General features: G+C 48.8%; 8 protein-coding genes across 8 annotated transcripts; 5 read left to right on the forward strand and 3 right to left on the reverse strand.

The window, feature by feature from the left end:
• Positions 1-1547: 1547 nt before the first annotated feature.
• Positions 1548-2129, reverse strand: T069G_11164 (uncharacterized protein; the record flags this gene model as incomplete). The annotated part of the gene is made up of 1 exon (XM_056178369.1): positions 1548-2129. One exon carries the CDS (start codon positions 2127-2129, stop codon positions 1548-1550), a length of 582 nt encoding a protein of 193 aa, XP_056023243.1.
• Positions 2130-3345: 1216 nt separating this feature from the next.
• Positions 3346-5049, forward strand: T069G_11165 (fungal zn(2)-Cys(6) binuclear cluster domain-containing protein; the record flags this gene model as incomplete). The annotated part of the gene is made up of 4 exons (XM_056178370.1): positions 3346-3402; positions 3520-4032; positions 4101-4235; positions 4291-5049. The coding sequence occupies 4 exons, from the start codon at positions 3346-3348 to the stop codon at positions 5047-5049; spliced, it is 1464 nt and encodes a 487-aa protein (XP_056023244.1).
• A 798-nt stretch (positions 5050-5847) lies between these two features.
• Positions 5848-7179, forward strand: T069G_11166 (glycosyl hydrolases family 18 domain-containing protein; the record flags this gene model as incomplete). Its single annotated transcript, XM_056178371.1, has 4 exons — positions 5848-6089; positions 6141-6165; positions 6219-6450; positions 6503-7179. The coding sequence occupies 4 exons, from the start codon at positions 5848-5850 to the stop codon at positions 7177-7179; spliced, it is 1176 nt and encodes a 391-aa protein (XP_056023245.1).
• Positions 7180-8177: 998 nt separating this feature from the next.
• On the reverse strand, positions 8178-9793 carry T069G_11167 (uncharacterized protein; the record flags this gene model as incomplete). Its single annotated transcript, XM_056178372.1, has 3 exons — positions 8178-9043; positions 9107-9187; positions 9241-9793. 3 exons carry the CDS (start codon positions 9791-9793, stop codon positions 8178-8180), a joined length of 1500 nt encoding a protein of 499 aa, XP_056023246.1.
• A 956-nt stretch (positions 9794-10749) lies between these two features.
• On the forward strand, positions 10750-11103 carry T069G_11168 (uncharacterized protein; the record flags this gene model as incomplete). Its single annotated transcript, XM_056178373.1, has 1 exon — positions 10750-11103. One exon carries the CDS (start codon positions 10750-10752, stop codon positions 11101-11103), a length of 354 nt encoding a protein of 117 aa, XP_056023247.1.
• Positions 11104-12421: 1318 nt separating this feature from the next.
• On the forward strand, positions 12422-14069 carry T069G_11169 (rad9 domain-containing protein; the record flags this gene model as incomplete). Its single annotated transcript, XM_056178374.1, has 5 exons — positions 12422-12535; positions 12599-12736; positions 12788-13151; positions 13206-13858; positions 13914-14069. The coding sequence occupies 5 exons, from the start codon at positions 12422-12424 to the stop codon at positions 14067-14069; spliced, it is 1425 nt and encodes a 474-aa protein (XP_056023248.1).
• A 53-nt stretch (positions 14070-14122) lies between these two features.
• Positions 14123-15214, reverse strand: T069G_11170 (regulator of chromosome condensation (RCC1) repeat domain-containing protein; the record flags this gene model as incomplete). Its single annotated transcript, XM_056178375.1, has 1 exon — positions 14123-15214. One exon carries the CDS (start codon positions 15212-15214, stop codon positions 14123-14125), a length of 1092 nt encoding a protein of 363 aa, XP_056023249.1.
• Positions 15215-15632: 418 nt separating this feature from the next.
• T069G_11171 (prephenate dehydrogenase domain-containing protein) lies at positions 15633-17594 on the forward strand (the record flags this gene model as incomplete). The annotated part of the gene is made up of 4 exons (XM_056178376.1): positions 15633-15748; positions 16183-16243; positions 16352-16463; positions 16537-17594. The coding sequence occupies 4 exons, from the start codon at positions 15633-15635 to the stop codon at positions 17592-17594; spliced, it is 1347 nt and encodes a 448-aa protein (XP_056023250.1).
• Positions 17595-17719: the final 125 nt, after the last annotated feature.

Genomic DNA, 17719 nt, shown 5'->3' on the forward strand with positions numbered 1-17719 from the left:
TAATATGCGAATGGCTGGCTGGTCTGTGTGTGGCAGTAAGACTCAATACTAAAGTGTCGCACATGTTTCCTCGCGCTCCCGGCTCCCGAGGCAAGGCTTTCCGTCTTTTTTAGTTCATGCAGCAGCCTCGTTTTATACTTAGAGCAAGTAAGCGTTTTGATCCAATGAGGATGAGAGAAATGTCTGCGAGAAGTGTGCGAGCGTTGGATTTTTCTTTTTGTTTACTAAGGCGCTTTGGCCAAGTTTTGAGGAGATAGACTTTTCGGCGGCTTTGCTTTTTTTCTCTTTAGGTGAATGGTGTGTGTTTTGTCCACCAACAGCATTGGCGTTGCAATGGCTTCTTTAGGAAAAGGGAAGGGGACAGGGTTTATATGTGCTCGGATGGATGATTCGAGGTTGTTATTAACGGCTTTGGGAGAGGTTAAAAATGCTGTGAAAGAATTCGCACGCCTCTTGCATTAGGGCGTGCAGCAACGGCAACAATAGCCTTGAGAGGAGCTAAAAATGCTGTGAAAGTGTGCCACTCGGCTTCTTCCGGCATTCAGCAGGTGAAGGTGATCTTGAAGGTCTTGGAGAGAGTTAAAAGTGCTGTGAAGGATGCGGGAAGCCCACAATTGCTGCGGGAGGCCCACAATTGCGGCTGGCGAATAACTCGAGTGCCAAAACTGTGCAGTTTTCGGCACTTGAGTTGAGCGGAATTCCGCGAATGCTTCACGCGAAGCACTCCCGCCATACAGAACCCGACAGATTAGATCTCGATTTAGAAGGTCTTGGGAGGTGTTAATCGCCATGAACGGTCTCGCTCTCATGGTCCGGAGGTTGGCTCTTCTCAAGGGTATTTCTTGAGTTCTGCCACCATACTCACGAGTTAGCAAAGGCCGTCACGAGTGTCTTGCCTCCCAGTGTTTACAGAGATTGATGACCTTCTCTTTGGCTTAGAGTTGCTATTGTTGGTCAAGCGGCGCTACCGTCTTGCCATTTAAGCACCTAGATAGACATTGCTTTAATAAACCCTGTAAGATGATGTGATTAGTAGGGCTTCTTCAACTCAGCGTCTTGTTCTTATATGTTGCCTCGAGGTTTCTCCGACCAGCTTGTTCAGAACTGGATCACATTAATGGGTTAACGTATCCCCCTCCATTGAATGATAAAAATACGCCTAGAACCAAATCATATGATGTCGCCTTTGCAGAAAACCGCCCTGCCTTGGGGAATATGAGCTTCTAACCAGAGAAGCACCCTCATATTGGCGTTTCTCAAACTTGTCAACCAGTCATTATCATGTCTTACAGTATATGTTACTGCTTGCTTCCATGCACCTCAGCACGGAATATCAAACAGCTGACGCCAAAGTATAGGACATCAGAGACATTCTGCTGCATAATCTATGGCAGACAATGGCTAAAATACAATCGTATGCGCCTGAAAATGCAAACCGTGACAGAAAACAAAATGAGAACGTGTTTTCAGAGTGAAACGCCTTTCAATGCCTATACCATATGTCCAAGCTCTCCAGTCCCTGAGCAAAGCGTAAACAAACGAACCATTCAATCACGTGGAGCCTTCCTTGCGTGAGGCAGATATACTTTCGGCTCTCCTTTTCCATGCAGAGGGATCCGTTGGAAGATTGCGTCTACTACCACTAATCCAGATAGAAGCATAAGGGTAAGAAGGTTCTCAGCGCACTCTCCATAAACCTCCAGCATCTTCCGTTCAGGCCAACCGCATTCTTTCAGCCTCGCCAGAAGTCTTCCCGTATGGTCGACTAGCTCCAGCTCCAGATTTCCTGGATGGGAGCTCTTCACCCACCTGAGCTCGCCCTCATTGTAACCTTTCAGACCGAAGCTATTGCTATCGGCATCAATGGTGAGGGTGTATTCTTTGCCGCTCAACGTAAGGCGTATTTCTGATGTAGACAAGAAGGATTGAGCATCCCCAACCAGGATATTGTTGGCGATGGGATAGTGGTATAGCTCAAGAAAGGGCTGTTCGAAGGCGTATAGCTTAAAGGCATATATGGCGAACACATAATACTGACTGAGGAACTGATCGTAGACTAGGACCGTCGAATTTTCTGTCTGGCTGCGTTCGATTTTAAGAACTCGCTTGGGATGTGAAGCGACGCTCATAATGCCAATGTATCCTTCTTAACTTTAAAAGGGGACTGTAGTAAATGAGAAGAAACGCGTAATACCATGGGGATATTATTCGCAAAAGTATTGATGGGATTGGCTGGTTTGGGATAATACACAATTCGGGAGCAACTTGGTAGAACAGCACGGAGGAATGAAATGCTGTAGCAGCTGGGGGAAAGAAATAGCCAGAGACTACCAGATAGACGAGTTTATAGATGGCTGCTTCCCAAACTCTGTTACTTTGTTCGACAGGGGCAGACTCGAGTCAAGCACGAAGGACTTACATAGGTATGTATGCACACACATCTCTTGTCTGCTAGCTGATCTCCCAAGCGGAGGCTTGGATGTGATTCTCTATTGATGAAAACTGACATTTGATCTTAAATAGTCTACGATGTAGTAGTTGTTATCCTTGAGAATATTGTGGATAGTTGTGTACAAGAGTTGAGGCTTGGTTTATAAGATGGTAGCGACGGGCCATCTTTACATCGAGTCAATCTACTTAACCACTTATGCTTACAGGTATATGTGGATATGGCACTTCTTGGAGAGCATATGGTAGCACAGATAAAAACAAACCCAACTCTTTCTCGAGAGATCATCAAGAGTATCAGCGACTCTTTGTCGTTTTTATATTTTACAACTCGTCGAGACTGGTATATATACGTACCTGCATGAGCCACAGCTGCCTCTTGCCCGAATCAAGGCGAGCGCCGCGCCACACCCGATATGGCTGTCATCGCCGCTGCCCACCTGTCCAATCAGTGCCCCGAGATGAGCTAATACAATGGGGCAGTGACCTCCAGGCTGCCTCGAGCGCTGTGAGCGGGAAATCGTCTTGACATCATTCATCACGAAGCCATCAGGAGGCGGATTCAGCCTTGCGATAAGCCTTGTTTTACTCTGAAGAGGATTCGATTCTTGTGGCTTATTCAGTTGAAAGGATTGGTCACTGCAGTCATCACGTCATCCACGCCTGAAAGAGAGGAACAAAGGCGCTCCAACACCAATCCATCCACCAGAGAGGCAAACATTGATACCACCAAACAAGCAAAGCAACCAAAACTGCAGAACCAACACAACAAAATCATCATCCTGACTACCTACTCGAGTATAGAACGGCAATCATCTTCCGACGGCGTCGTCTTTCCTCTCATCCCTCCCCACTGCCTGATTAGGCAATACGCAGCGCTCCCAATCAGCCGCCGCCATGCCAGGCGTGCCGACCTATCGCGGCTGCGATGCTTGCAGGAAGCAGAAGAAAAAGGTTCGTTTCAATTGCTTCATCTAGGTCTGCTGTCCCCAAATGGAGTTGCAAGCCACTGGAAATGCTGGCCACATCATGTCTCTACCATCCGTGCCGTGCCGCTAAAGCACCCTCCAGTGTGACATGGCCTCGCCCGCCTGCGCCCGCTGTTCGCGCCTAAACATTCCATGCATAGGGTGCGGCCAACTGCGATACAAGTTCAAAGACCAGACGGATCTGCAGGCTGAGAGATCGTCTAAAAAGGCCCGGAGTAGGACGTCTGGGAGTGGGAGCGGCAGCGGGAGCCCATCGTCCATCGCCAGCCTCGTATCGAACAAGGATACCGCTCGATCTGGAGCCTTTGTTTCGCTGCTGGATATCAACGACCCCAGCTATGACCTCGCCTGCTATGGCCCTTGGTTCAAGGAGCTCCCGCGACGTCTGGGCACCAATGCAGCGCTGGATGCTGCGGTAGAGGCCATGGTAGGCTTCTACCCACACCTCCGCAGACATGACCAGTCGTCACTGTCCCGGGGATCTGTGGTGAAATATGTAAACGCACTACAGGCTTTGAGGACCTGTTTGAATGACCCGCAGGGTGCAAACAAGCCGGAGACGCTGTGTGCCGTCTATGTGCTAATGATTTGTCAAGTAAGATGCGCCCAAGTGCCCCGCTTCTTTAAGCATGTACACTGACATGGCTGTTTTCCGCCTTGAAGGGCTGGACGGGAAGAGATAGTGATCAAAAGATGAGCCATGGAGAGGGACTTGCACACCTGCTCGACGCAGCTGGGTCCAAGAGTAATCCGGACCCATTCGAAAAAAGTATACGTGATACCCTTTGTGTGCCTGTTGTAAGTGTCAATACCTCTTTATGTATAACAGTGGCTTACTCTGCATGGATGCTAGATTATAGAAGCCATCTTCAACCCAAAGATACGACTGAGTCCATATTTCTTGAACCTCAAGAAGCGCGCATTGGGCCCGGCTGCACCTCTTAGTAGCAGTGCCAAAAACTTCCTTAGCCTGGAACTCAGCAATCTTGCCAGGATCCCAGATTTGATCCGAGAGCCCGCCAAGTACAAGGACGACATTGCCGTGGCATATGAACGCATGCGCTATGAATTACCGCTGTTGAAAGGCGGCCTAGAAATGGCTGATACTCTCGCCTCCGAAACGCCGACGCGGGCGGCAACAAAGCTGCGTATTCAGTACCAAGTCTCTGTGGGCCTGCTGATGGGATGTGCACTGATTTATAATGGGTATCTACGTGCCTTTGGAATGGATGATGGGAGCATGGCTGAAGAGGCAAACGCGATGACCGACGACGCCATCAAGTTGGCGCACGATGCTGCGCAATATAGGCCTCTAGGAGCCAGCTTCATACCGCTTTGCCTGATTCCAGGGTGGGCGGCTTCAGACAGTGTTGAGATTCAGCAGAAAGTGGTTCAAGCATTGGAGGTTTATCAGGACGATTTTACCCCTCTCACAAGCAGGAGTTGGTATATCATGGCTTATTGGCTGAGGGGCGAAATGGACCTTATACGGAGCGGGTTCTGGACTTCGCCGCTGGAGAATTATAATGACAGACAGTGGGGGACGCTGATGCTTGATGAAAATGGGGATGTGATTTGCGGTGACGAATCAAGACATTGGTTTTATTCTTGAAGTTATTTCTGGGCATCAAGAGGTGCGTATTGGATAGATTTGATGGTTTGACTTGTACACGACATGATGATAGACCGGATAGATGGATGTTATTGGATGGGTATATACACGAAGCTATGAATGAAGCGGAATGCCGAGAATTATCTTTTTAATGACCTGCCAGTGTCATACTTTAAAAAACTCTACCAAAGCCACTCGGGAAGTTATAGCCAATAAAGGCGTCAGTCAAAAGGAAGTTTGTGGATCATGGCAACGGAGGCTAACATTTGCCCGATACGGCAAGTTGCAGGGCTGCGTCATGGCTTCGCGTCCTCTCACATTGATCCAACTCTATTGATTACTTCAAGCATCTGATTTCATTTTCTATCCTCAAATTCTTTAATATTCGGCATGGTACCGTAGGATAACCTTGCTGTTTCAATTGCTTTACAATACAAGTACTTACCGCTGCTCCTGTAAACTCAGTGTTAACCCCAGTTCCACTCAATCAGTCAGATGGAAGCTTAAATGCAAAGGCGCCTGCCAACCTACAGCCTCTCTGTTGTTTAATTCAGCCACCGGAATCCATTAAAAAAAGGCACTGACGTGTAACAAACAGTCTGTACAAAAGCATTGTCCCTAGCAGAAAAGAGGCGGAGCACCTGCGGGGTCCTGCAGCATCAGCATCAGCATCAGCATCAGCGGGAAGAAGCAAAAAACAGCGGCACTCTGACTTACCTGACTCACCATCTCACGATAACTTCGTCAAGCCCTCACCGCCCACTTGGAGAAGAAGAAGAAGAAGAGTAGTCTGTCAAAATGGTTCCTCGCTCACGGGGCTGGTTCTGCCCATGTTCGTGCATAGGCGGGTCGTCGGACGATAATCAAGACCAGCACCAGCAACAGCCTGATGAGAATAACGAGTACGAGATTCGGCCTCCTCCTCTGAATAGGAGTTATATGAATGGCGTGTATTATCCCAATTGGCTGGTTTACAAGGGCAAGACGCCGGCGACTCTTGATGTGGACAATATTACGCACGTGTTTTATGCCTTTGTTGGGTGAGTCCTGAGAGATGTATAAGTGTAAGAACAGGGGCTGATATTACCTAGTGTTCATGAAGATGGTTCTCTTCGTGTATGTTACAAAGCTATATATTATTAACTCTGACTGTACTGACAGTGAGGTAGTGGTTCGATGAGCACGCCGACATGGTCAAGGAAGTCGACGGAGAGAAAGGCGCTTTAGCTGCCCTCGCAAAGCTCAAACGCAATAACCCAAAGCTCAAAACTATTGTGTCAATCGGAGGAGGTACTGGCAGCAAAGAGTTTCCAGCTCTGGCTGCCAGCCGCGATGCTCGGGAGACGTTTGCGAGGCAAGTCCGCCAGTTTTGTGATCGTCACGAAATTGATGGTGTTGATAGTAAGAAGCTCTAATTTGCACTGGCATAAACACGCTACTTACTGCTCTTTAGTTGATTGGGAACATCCAAAAGACGCCGAGCAAGGTCGTAATTATGTGAAACTTCTTCAACAGTGCCGCAATCTACTGCCTGAGGAAGACTATTTTCTCACTACGGCTCTTCCCGTTGGTCAATACATTCTCAAGCACATCGATCTCGATGCTGTCTCGAAGCTTGTCAACTACATCAACCTCATGGCATACGATTTTACGGGCTCCTGGACTAGTGTATGTGGCAACCATGCGCAGCTTCACTCGCCCAGAGGTGGCCTGCAATCCTCACACCCGGAGCTCAAATTATGCGCCACAGACGGCATTGACTATGTTTTATCTCGAGGATTTCCTAGCCGAAAGCTCGTTCTTGGAATCCCTGCCTACGCAAGATACTTCCCTCGCGCCGAAGGTCCAGGATGCTCTACGGAGCGTGCAGGAGAGATGGATTATTGCGAGATTCCTGATCAGTGGGTGAAGAATGCCGTTGTGGATGAGAGAGCCGTGGCGGCGTGGTATGTCGATTCAGGTAGGGACAAGGGATATGTTACGTTTGACGTGCCACAAACTGTATACATGAAGGGGAGATATGCGGCTCATCAAGCTCTTGGGGGGTTGTTTTACTGGACTGGGACGGGAGACAAGGGGGGAGAGCTGAGTTTGGTGGCTGCTGGGAGGAGAGGTCTTGATTCTTCATGATGGAAGCTTGGCTACTGTACCTAGAAGTGATGAGTAGTACTTATAAAGTAGTGATACATACAGTGTTATCAAGGATTATATGGCTGTGCTTTTGTGCGAGCTGAACTTTGCTGCGCCATGGAGAGGCAGTTTAGTGAATGCTGTGGCGGAAGCTGGCGTCTTGATAGTTCATTGTTGAAGACTTGGCGGCGAAGGGTCTGAGTATTGAAACTACTCTAATTTTAACTCTAAATCAAGGCTTATTTTCTTGTTGCATCATTGCGTCAGGGCCTACGGGGGCATTAATGCCTGGATCAGGTGCCTGCCAAAGACAAAGAGATTTTGCCAAGACGTTTGCGTGCCAAGAAGCCAATACGTCATCGAATGTAGATCAAGCACCCATTCACTATAAGACGATTTGGAAGCGACGCGAGATATGGCGCTTTCTTCATAATTTCACGATACTTCATTTTTCCATATATCTTCTTTTAATGGAAAAGATTTGAGCGTTTTGTTCAACTTACTGCGGAAAAGCCTCTGTAAGTCGCTTCACAATGCTTGGATGGGAACGACGCCAACAACTAACCGCAGGAGCCCAGCAATACTCTCTGAGTCTCGTTCTCCAAGAACAACAATAAATATCAACAATAAATATCGACAATTTCCACGTGAAATATTACAAAAGCCGCAAGCATGGGTCTGTTTTGGGCCAAGAATTTTGGAGGCCGTCACTTTGGCACGAGCGTCCACGCTGATCGACATGGCATGCGTCGTGGGCCGTGGAGATTTTCGCTGGGAAAATTTACTTGCTTCAAGAGTGGCTAAATGGAGATGGATGGAGAGTTCGTGTGACGATTTTGAGAGATTAATTTAATGTTGTGATACTCCTCTGGTTTTGGGGGGGATGAGCATTGGCTTCGGTGGTTAATATGAAGGTTTCATTATGACGAGAACATCTGCAATACTACAACCTACGTTCTAAAATACCGACCCTATGAACAAGAGACCCTTCCTAGGATTCAACCAACAACCACTCGTCCCACCATCGACGCAAGATCGTCCATGTCAGTGGCCGGCCTTTGTAAAGTGCCGACCGGAAGAAGTGTCATTCGCGCAGTATCCGTATTCGAATCAGCTCTCTTTGAGCTTGGAAAAGCTTTCTCCGACACGAGGTCTAATGTCTCTTTGCGCACTCGCAGTAGCACTCTATCCATCATCACCTGTCTCATTTTTCTCCCCGCATCACCTTGATGCGGGAACACATCGGGCAGACGCCAGCTAGGATACAAGTTGCCATGGGAAGTCCGGTGTTCAACATTTGAATGGTGTTCGTAAAAATAATAGCCACAAAGCTTGCACATCGGCTTGCTGCAGCCAATATACTTCCAGTCGTTGAAGAATCTGGAAGACACAATCGGGCCTTGATTCGAGATCCAGTTCAGCAAGAGGACTTCTGAGTGGACCATCGGGTTGAAGGTGTCTTTAGCAAACTCCTCTTTGATGCGCTCGTCAAGGTCGAAAGCTTGGAGGTTTCCTACAAATTCTCTAAACATCTCCACCTGCTGGCTTGTCATGCGACCGACGACGCTTTCTGCAGAGTAGCTCTTGTTGCGACCTGGCTTGCTCACCTGGCGGCTTGAAGAGATGAAGGACACGGTGAAATCTTCAAAGAGGCCGGGCCACGTGTCTTTGGCCATCAGGAAGAATTGAACTGATTGCTGGTAGGCAAGAATGCGCCTTATAGCGTGAAGAAGCTTGGCCCAGCATTCCATACTTGTGTATCCTACCATTCGGTTTTCTAGAGCACGCTCTTCGATTATTTCCCCAACTATAGTCTGTTCGATTTTTATAAGCTGCTGAATCGTCGTCTCACACATACGAATGTCTGTTTAAGCGAACAAAATTAGCTATCCACAGCTTGACTATCTTTCTGATACGGGAGACTTACAATCAGCTTCTGTATCGTTTTCGTCTAGGCCAACGACTGGAGACGTGAGAATTTCTGCCAATCTCTCTGCAGTTAATTCGTCTGCAAGAGTAAGCAATCTCGAACAACCTTAAATTTAAATTTTAGTTACATACTGTCGTCTGTTGTTTCGGCCTCACACTTTTCGAGACAAAACGCCGCTTGGTTCCGAAGCTCACGCAAATAAAACGAAACCCGGTGGCGGTTGAAACGTAAAACATGATACAGCAGCGAATGTCTCGCATCACCCTGACCTTCTCGGCCTTCAGGTGCCTGGCCAACCATGCGCAGGAGAGTTGTAACATATCTAGCCGTGCTTTGTAACTGACTGTCGGTTTGGCGGTTCATTGCAAAGACGTAGTGGGCCTTGTCGGGATCACTTTGATCTTTGAGGACGACGAAAGAGGTGACGTGGTTGGGCCCCTTTCTTTTATCGCACACATGACTGAGTTTGTTTACAAAGGCGTAAAATAACTGCTTAGGGTCCTGAGTATTAATTTTTTCTTCGCGAGGTGGTGGTGTAGCCATGTTGCGAACGGCTTGAGTTAGGGCCGAGAGAAGCATGATGGGCTCAAAGAACCTGTGGAGGCGCTTGGATGTTAAGTGTTCCGGCTCCTCGTCAGTTTGATCCAAAGGCGAGGATGAATCGGCCGCGTCGCTGCGAGACATTCTGTGTGATTCCGAGTCTTTTGGGGTGTTGAATCGAGTACAATGTAGCGAGATTTCTCTTACGTGTTTTCAATTAGATGGCCCTGTATATCAATTTGACAAGCTTTGGACAACTCCCCGGCCTGGCCGACCATAATTTATATAAGTGATATGACCCTCACAATATTTTCCCCATGTCCTCGCAATTTGCACCATTTTCGCGAGCATTTGCACTCAATCCTTCCAACAACAATCCATGTGTACATCGTCCCCATGTCGTCAACGCCTATTCGCCAGCCTCGTTTGCGTCACCCACGGCCTCTTGCAGAAGCCACCTCAAAATGAACCATTTAGAACCCCTGCAGATGCCAGAGGCCGCAGGTAATGAGGCCCAAATCTGCCAGAGGCCCGGTCACACCCCCATGCCGCGCGCATGTTACTCCAATCAGAGGCCGCATCACGCAAGCAAGCTGCACGAACAATTGCTGTGTTGGCACGCTGAACTGCCCGATGTCTGAGGCAGTTTTATCCTCGCTTGGAGGGGAAAAGAAAGATTTACGCCTGATTTGGCTAGGATTACACAGACTGTCAAACATTACGTCTGTTTTGCTGGCAGCTATCTAGATACTGCGTTGGATGTTGGATGAAGAACGACATCTATAAAATCTGCCTTGCCTCTCCCTTTCCCCTCCGTCTCTGTGTCGTCCACAAAGGCCGCCGCGCAGGCCGTCGCTTGCGACATTGAAAGTCATTCAAAGATTTGATTTGCATCTATCAATTCTCCGTCAAAAAAGACATGGGAACCCAGCGCAGGAAGACACGCGGTTCTGTGCCAGCAATTGGCAGCCCTCAGAGGCACAAGGTGAACCTTCCTCTATCATCTGGCCTCACTGCGATAATGCTCAAGATCTTTGCAGCTTCGGGAACTGTGCAGCCGTGCCATCCTCGAGCAAGTTACATGCAATGGAGCTGCAAATATGCCTGGCATTGACCTCGACGTTGAAGCCGAATCATACATGATGGATGTGCCTCATGCGGCATCATGGGTGCAGCCTGACAATGCCTCTGATTTACTATTTAGTCCTGGGGAAATGAATCTACCCGTTTTTGATGTCAATATCGACGCTGTCAATCCATTGGATCAGACATGTTGCCCTGATCTAACGCCTGAACTGCCGTCAGGTTGGGACGACAGTCTGGTCGGTTTCGATGGTTCAGGCAACTGGTATAACGCTGAGTACTCTGAGATGACATCGCCTTCATCGCAAGCAGAGAGTATGGATCTAACAGATGCGTCTCTGTCTCATGACTTTCTCAACCAACTGATATAGTCGGACGGTCAGCCACATGTTATCGGCTTGGACCTCGACTGCTCTAGGGCGGCTGGGGCGGCTGATCTCTGTGCGATATTGTCAAAAGACAGTGATATTTCTAGCAGCGATTCAACTACCAATTTTTCAGCAAGCGATGACTTTGAAAACAATTTAAATAACCTATTGGAAACGTATAAAATGTCGATAAAAGACTTGGCATACCACACAAAAGACCTTACAACAACTACAACATCATTCACATATGAGTTTACAACAAATAATACAACAATGAATAATCAGTTGGCCAACTATTTTCAAGGCGTTGAGTTGGATAGTGCGCCAGGCGATCCAGGAAGGAATATCGAGCTACTGTCTCCCGATTCCAATGGAATGGGAGATGGTTCCACCGCCAGCGTTGAGGATACTTCATTTGATATAGATCTTGACGGTCAGCATATTACTTTTCAGCTGGATTTTGTGCTTAATATCTAACACCTTGTCAGGAGACCTCGGGCCGGGCTATAAGCAGTGCTCCGTCTGCGGCAAATTGAAAAAGGACGACGGCAACTTCAAGTAAGCATTCCCTTCATTGCGTAATGGTCTTTCATACAGTAATAATAGTTTATAACCTATCAACAGGAAACACATGAATACACACAATAAACAGGTTCCATGCGAGGCAGGTAGTCTTGGAGGCTGCTTCGAAAGATTCGCAGACAACAAGGCGCGGAACAGGCACTACTGGGTATCTCACAAGAAGTATGCGAAGGAAAACAACATCCCAAAGGAGAAATGTTTCTGCGAGCCCTGTGGCAAGTCATTCAGTAGGAGAGATAACTTCCAAAGGCACGTTGACAACCACCATTCCCATGAGGCTGACGGGGGGGAAGGGAAGATGGTGATTGACGACAAATATGAGACAATTGACTGCGAAGATGGGGAATATGCACGGATTTGTCGTCTCAGGAATACAGAATAAATAGTACGAAGCTCTGATAATACTATATTTCTTTTTATTAACTTCATCTTGAACGTAGACAGCTTCGATAATGAATCGCCATAAATGCATGAGATTCATAAAAGCGGAAAATATGCATCAATGCAGATTACCTCATTATCCACCACCACCACCACCACCCAGTGCATCTTCAGCAGTAGCTCGTGAACGACAAGCTCATTCAGCAACATCCACTTTCATGAATCCAGCTTTATTCCCCATGAAACAAACACGCGAACTCGCTTTCTTATTTCTAACGATGATTTAATTCTCAATTTTTCACGTCACGGGGTCAATCTACCAATCGCAGCTCTTCCCATAATTTAATCTCATGCCGCCATGGCCGTACTGACATTCACCCTCAGTGAAGAGGGTGTCACGGCGTTTCGAGATGCCCTCAACTGCTTGAGCAAATTCAGCGAAGATGTATCCATCGAAGCGCGAAAAGATTCTGTAACGACAAACCTCCCCTACTTTTCTCGATATCATACAACCAGCGTCTAACTTTGCGAGCAGTTTTTCCTCTCCACAATGAACACTTCCAAATCAGCCTACGCAAGCTTCCGGTTCGCGACCAGCCGCTTCTTTGGGCGCTACCAGTATCAGGGTACGGGGCCGTTTCAGGAGAAATTCTTCTGTTCCATGTACATACGAGTGAGATTCTCTACTCTATCTGGTAATGACGAATCTAATCGCCACTTTTAGGGCCTGGCCTCTCTCTTCCGCAGCAGATCTGGAGTAGAATCACGAAGCGAAGGGGACAAGCAGAGCATCATAGATCGCTGTGATGTCGCCATTGAAGATGGAGAAGGGGTCAAGAGCCGCTTCATTGCCCGAATCATCTTCCGAAATGGACTGACTGCTACGCACCGACTTCCCTTTGAAGTCAGCATGCCCGTACATGCAAAGTTCAACAAGCAGGAGGCTCTCTACCACTGGAGCATTTCATCGAGGACCTTGAAACAGTTGGTAGATCACTTTGGGCCCGGGACCGAGTACCTCGACATCAACACGGATGGCGATCATGTCAACTTCACTTGCTTTAGCGAGAAGACCATCAGCGACGATGGTAAGAGCACCAGTCTCTACATTCTAACGGGAACAAGCTAACTTGTGAGAATAGCGGTTCTTAAGAAACCTCTGCATACTTCGATTGCTGTCGAAACCGACGAATTTGACGATATTGATGTGGAAGATAAGCTTCAAATCGTCGTCTCCATCAAAGACGTTCGCGCAATCACACAGCACGCAGCCATCACCGGCAACGCGATTGTTGCCCGATACTCCCTTCCCGCAAGGCCAATGCAAATTTCCTACTCTGGCGATGCCATCTCATGTGAATTTCTCATTATGACAGTCGGCGAACGGGGAGGGAATCCCGAAAAGAGGACCAAAAAGGTCCGTAAAGGAGCTGCGAACAAGGGCAGCAACAGCATTAGCAAGGCCATGCCGCATTTAGAAGAGACTTCTCGTCGCGCAAGCTCAACGCCATCACAAACCATGGCCGATATTCAGCGGAAGCAAGCCGCATCGCCTTCCATGCCTCCACCATCATCGTCACGGCAACCACCAAATCCAACTCCACGACTGAGCGCTGCTAGAGCCAGTGCCTCGCGTATTGGAGCATTCGATTTCCGGCCTTCACAGAGGCCGCCGCCGCCAACACTCAGATCGGAAAGTCTTTTTGTCGAAGACGAGGCATGGGAGCCCGTAAGAGACGACGATGAGGATGCCGATGAGGATGCCAGATTAGAATGGGATCATAGTGCAGATCCTGTAAGTTTCGCATTACCAATCGTCGAGATCGTGACTAGAGGCTAACGTGAGGAAGAATCCTTCTGTTTCGCACATGGGACGCGGGGATGATGTTCGACCCAGTGGCTATGAACCAACGGAGGAGGCGCAGCCCACGGCAGCAGAGTCAACATTTCTGGATCCGACTCAGAGACTGTCCGATGTCCAAGGCCTGGCCTTGTTCCCCGACTAATCATCGGACAAAGAAGCATAGCGGTATGCGTTGGTTTCCAGTTAAGTGTAGTTTCAACTGGACGTGATGGATATCCAGCTAGTGGCACAACCGGCACCTATGTTATCTATTTTACTTTCAGGGGGAATGAGTTTGGACGATGCAATCACGTTCCATCTTCCTTTGACGTCGTTATTCTCCACCTGTGGTCCGCAGTTGCCATGTTCTCCCCAGCCCCATGACAGGACGTCGCCTTCTGTTGTGAGAGCGACAACATGTTCGCTGCCAATGGCCACCTTTTCGAGAGAGGGAAGATTTGATGGGGGAAGCTGGCCATGGTCGTCTCGCCCCCAAGCTGTCAAACTCCCATCTTGACCTAGGATGTAAAAGTTGCCCCAGCTAGCTCCGACATCTCTCCAAGCCGGGGCTGCTGAAGGAGCTGTCGAAATTAAATCCCATTTATCTGAGCCCAGAACATGAATGTTCCCGCTGCCTGATTCTCCAAAAAGACATGTAGATTCTTTTGCACAGATTGCTCTGACCACCTTGAAGTTTACGCCCTCAATCTTACGGGGCGTGTAGACTACCGCGCTGGGCTCACCAATTTGAGACTTGCGGCAGTTGCCCCAGCCGTGAACGTCGCCGTTGTCCAAAACAGCAACGACATGGCCCATACAAGCAGACAAATCCACAATTTCTGTACCAGCTGGAGGAAAGTCTTTGATCCTCGTTGCTGACGGTGTCCGTACAAGCAACTCACCCAGACCCAGCTCTCCTTTCTGTCCTATGCCAAGGGTGAATACCTTGGTTCTCTTTCCTTGGTCATCTCTGGAAACGACAACAGAAGCTTCCCAAGTAGCCGCAACAAGAGCAATCTCCCCAACCTGTTCGTCACTCTCTTCCTTTGCGAGTCGAGCTTCCAGGAACACGGGAATATTTGGGAACGGCTTCAGTCCACATGCTCCACTAGCTGGGTCTCCACTCCAGTACAGCTTGCCGGATTCCGTGAGAAGGAGAGTGTGATTACCGCCTGCAACGACTTTGACGATGCGAGAGTTGGGCTGCTCGGGGTGGAAGAGAGTCGGCTTTGGTACGGAGACGTCTTCTTTGTGGCTGATGCCGAGTTGGCCGGATCCATTTGACCCGATGGCGTATATAGCTTCCATTTCTGGAGGAAGAAAGACAGAGTAAAAGAAGAGAAGTAAAGAGATGAGGTGAAATAAATGAGTTGATGAAGTCTCTCTCTCTCTCACATTGAACGACTTTGTAATCCGTGAATATTTGAAAGCTCGGATACTTGCATGGCCCTCCATCTCCACTCTCAGCACACGATATCGGACTATCAAGCTCCCCGACCCCACTAAGCCTTGCTTACTCATCTTTTTTTTTTTCTCAACCACATAAAGCATCTTCGCGCAAACATTTTCTTCTTTTCCCATTCCCACAACCCAGCCCTGTTTTCTTCCTCGCCTTCCACCGAAGCGAGAAAAAAACACAGAAAAGACGAACCAAGTCTTTGTTTTCTGGGCGACAGCAATTGGAGACCCTCTGCTTCAGGAATCCCAGTCGAGCAGCAGGGCTGCAATGGCTTCAGCACAGTCCAGCGTCCCGGCGGGGATGGAAAACTTCACCGTCGGGCTGATTGGCATGGGCGACATGGGCAGGATGTACGCCGAGAGGTTGTCTGAAGCTGGCTGGAGGTGAGTTTTTGCGTCTTGAGAATGGATGCTTTTTCTCCGCCTCTGGCAGATTTTTCTCTTTTGCAGGTAAGCATACACTTTTTTTTCTTTCTCTTCTTTGGCGCGTCCTTGTTACCCTTTTTCGTGATGACATGAGCGCATTTGGCTCGAGTATTGCGCAGGGACGCCTGTCCCACCGTTATGGTGATCAGAATCGGACCTGTGCTTTCAGTGATGAAAATGCTAGCTACCTTACTTTTACTTGTCTGAAAAAAACCATCCCCTTTACACTTTTTGTTGTTTCGACTTGTCTAGAATTTTTTTCACAAAGCGGAGAAGCTAACAGTCGAAAAAGATATTAGAGAAAAACCTTGCAATTGGTGTCCCATTTGTTTTCCCACGTAGACGCTCGCCGTACTCAAAGACAAGCCGAGTAATTAACGGTGCAAGTTTAGAATCCTGGCGTGCGACAGAGAAGATAGATACGATAGCCTTAAAGAAAAATACAATGGCAAAGTACGCACTGCGCTGCCTCGTTTCGCTGCAATGATGTTTTCTCTTGTTCTTTTCTTCTTCTTTTCCATCGTGACAAAGTCGGATGCTGAAGCCTGTCTCTCCGTATAGAAGAACATTGAGATTCTGCGCAACGGCCACCTGGTATCCCGCGCGAGCGACTACATCATCTACTCGGTCGAGGCAGCCTTTATTGATCGTGTGATTGCTCAATATGGACCCTGTATGCTATGCCTATCATATCTCATGATTCTTCAGTATACCAGCATCCAACTGACGCTCATAATGTCGTCTAGCAACCAAGATGGGCGCCATCGTCGGCGGCCAAACCTCCTGCAAATCCCCCGAGATCGAGGCCTTTGAAGCCCATCTCCCATCAGACGTCTACATCGTCTCATGCCACTCCCTCCACGGCCCCGGCGTCGACCCCCAGAACCAGCCCCTTGTCCTCATCCAGCACCGCGCCCCAGATGAAGCCCTCCGTAAAGTCGAGATCGTGCTCAGCTGCCTCAAGTCGAAATACGTCCATCTCACAGCTCAGGAGCACGACCGCATCACAGCAGATACCCAGGCCGTCACCCATGCCGCGTTTCTCTCCATGGGCAAGGCGTGGCACGCAAACAGGCAGTATCCCTGGGAGCTCAGCCGGTATGTTGGAGGCATTGAGAACGTCAAGATGAACATTATGCTGCGCATCTACTCGCAGAAGTGGCACGTCTACGCCGGCCTGGCGATTCTCAACCCGGAAGCCCGCAAACAGGTCTCCCAGTACGCAAAATCCACGACGGAGCTCTACAAGCTCATGCTCGAGGGCAACTTTGACGACTTAAAAGCTCGCATCTACGGTGCCCGCGACCGCGTCTTCGGCGCCTCCAAATCATGGGCCTCACGCCCACTCCTCGAACCTTCAATCCTCACAGCCTTCTCCCTCGGCACACCCACCCCCGAAGAACCCGCCCGACCAAACAACCACCTATCCCTCCTCGCAATGGTCGACTGCTGGGCGGCCCTCGGCATCGTCCCCTACGACCACATGCTCTGCAGCACGCCCCTATTCCGTCTCCGCTTGGGTGTAACGGAGCATCTCTTCCGCAACACGGAGATGCTCGACGAGACGCTCCGGACGGCGGTGGACGACAAGCGTTATCGAAGCGATGATTTGGAGTTTACCTTTGCGGCGAGGGGGTGGGCGGAGTGTGTTACGCTGGGACATTTTGAGACGTGGGAGAAGAGGTTTGTGAGCACGCAGGAGTTTTTCCAGCCGAGGTTTGCGGATGCGAAGAAGGTTGGGGATGAGATGATGAAGAAGGTGCAGGCTAGTATGGATGAAGCGTTGAAGATGGAGGATAAGTGAGGTGGGCGTGTTGGAATGTGATGATGAGTTACTTCAAAGATGTAGTAATGAACATAGTTCTGAAGTTTAATGTACATTTCACTGTTCATGTTTTTATTCCTGAAAGCTATACCTACGTATTGACA

Source organism: Trichoderma breve (genome assembly GCF_028502605.1).
Source record: "Trichoderma breve strain T069 chromosome 7 map unlocalized scaffold00008, whole genome shotgun sequence".
NCBI classification, from domain to species: Eukaryota; Fungi; Ascomycota; class Sordariomycetes; order Hypocreales; family Hypocreaceae; genus Trichoderma; species Trichoderma breve.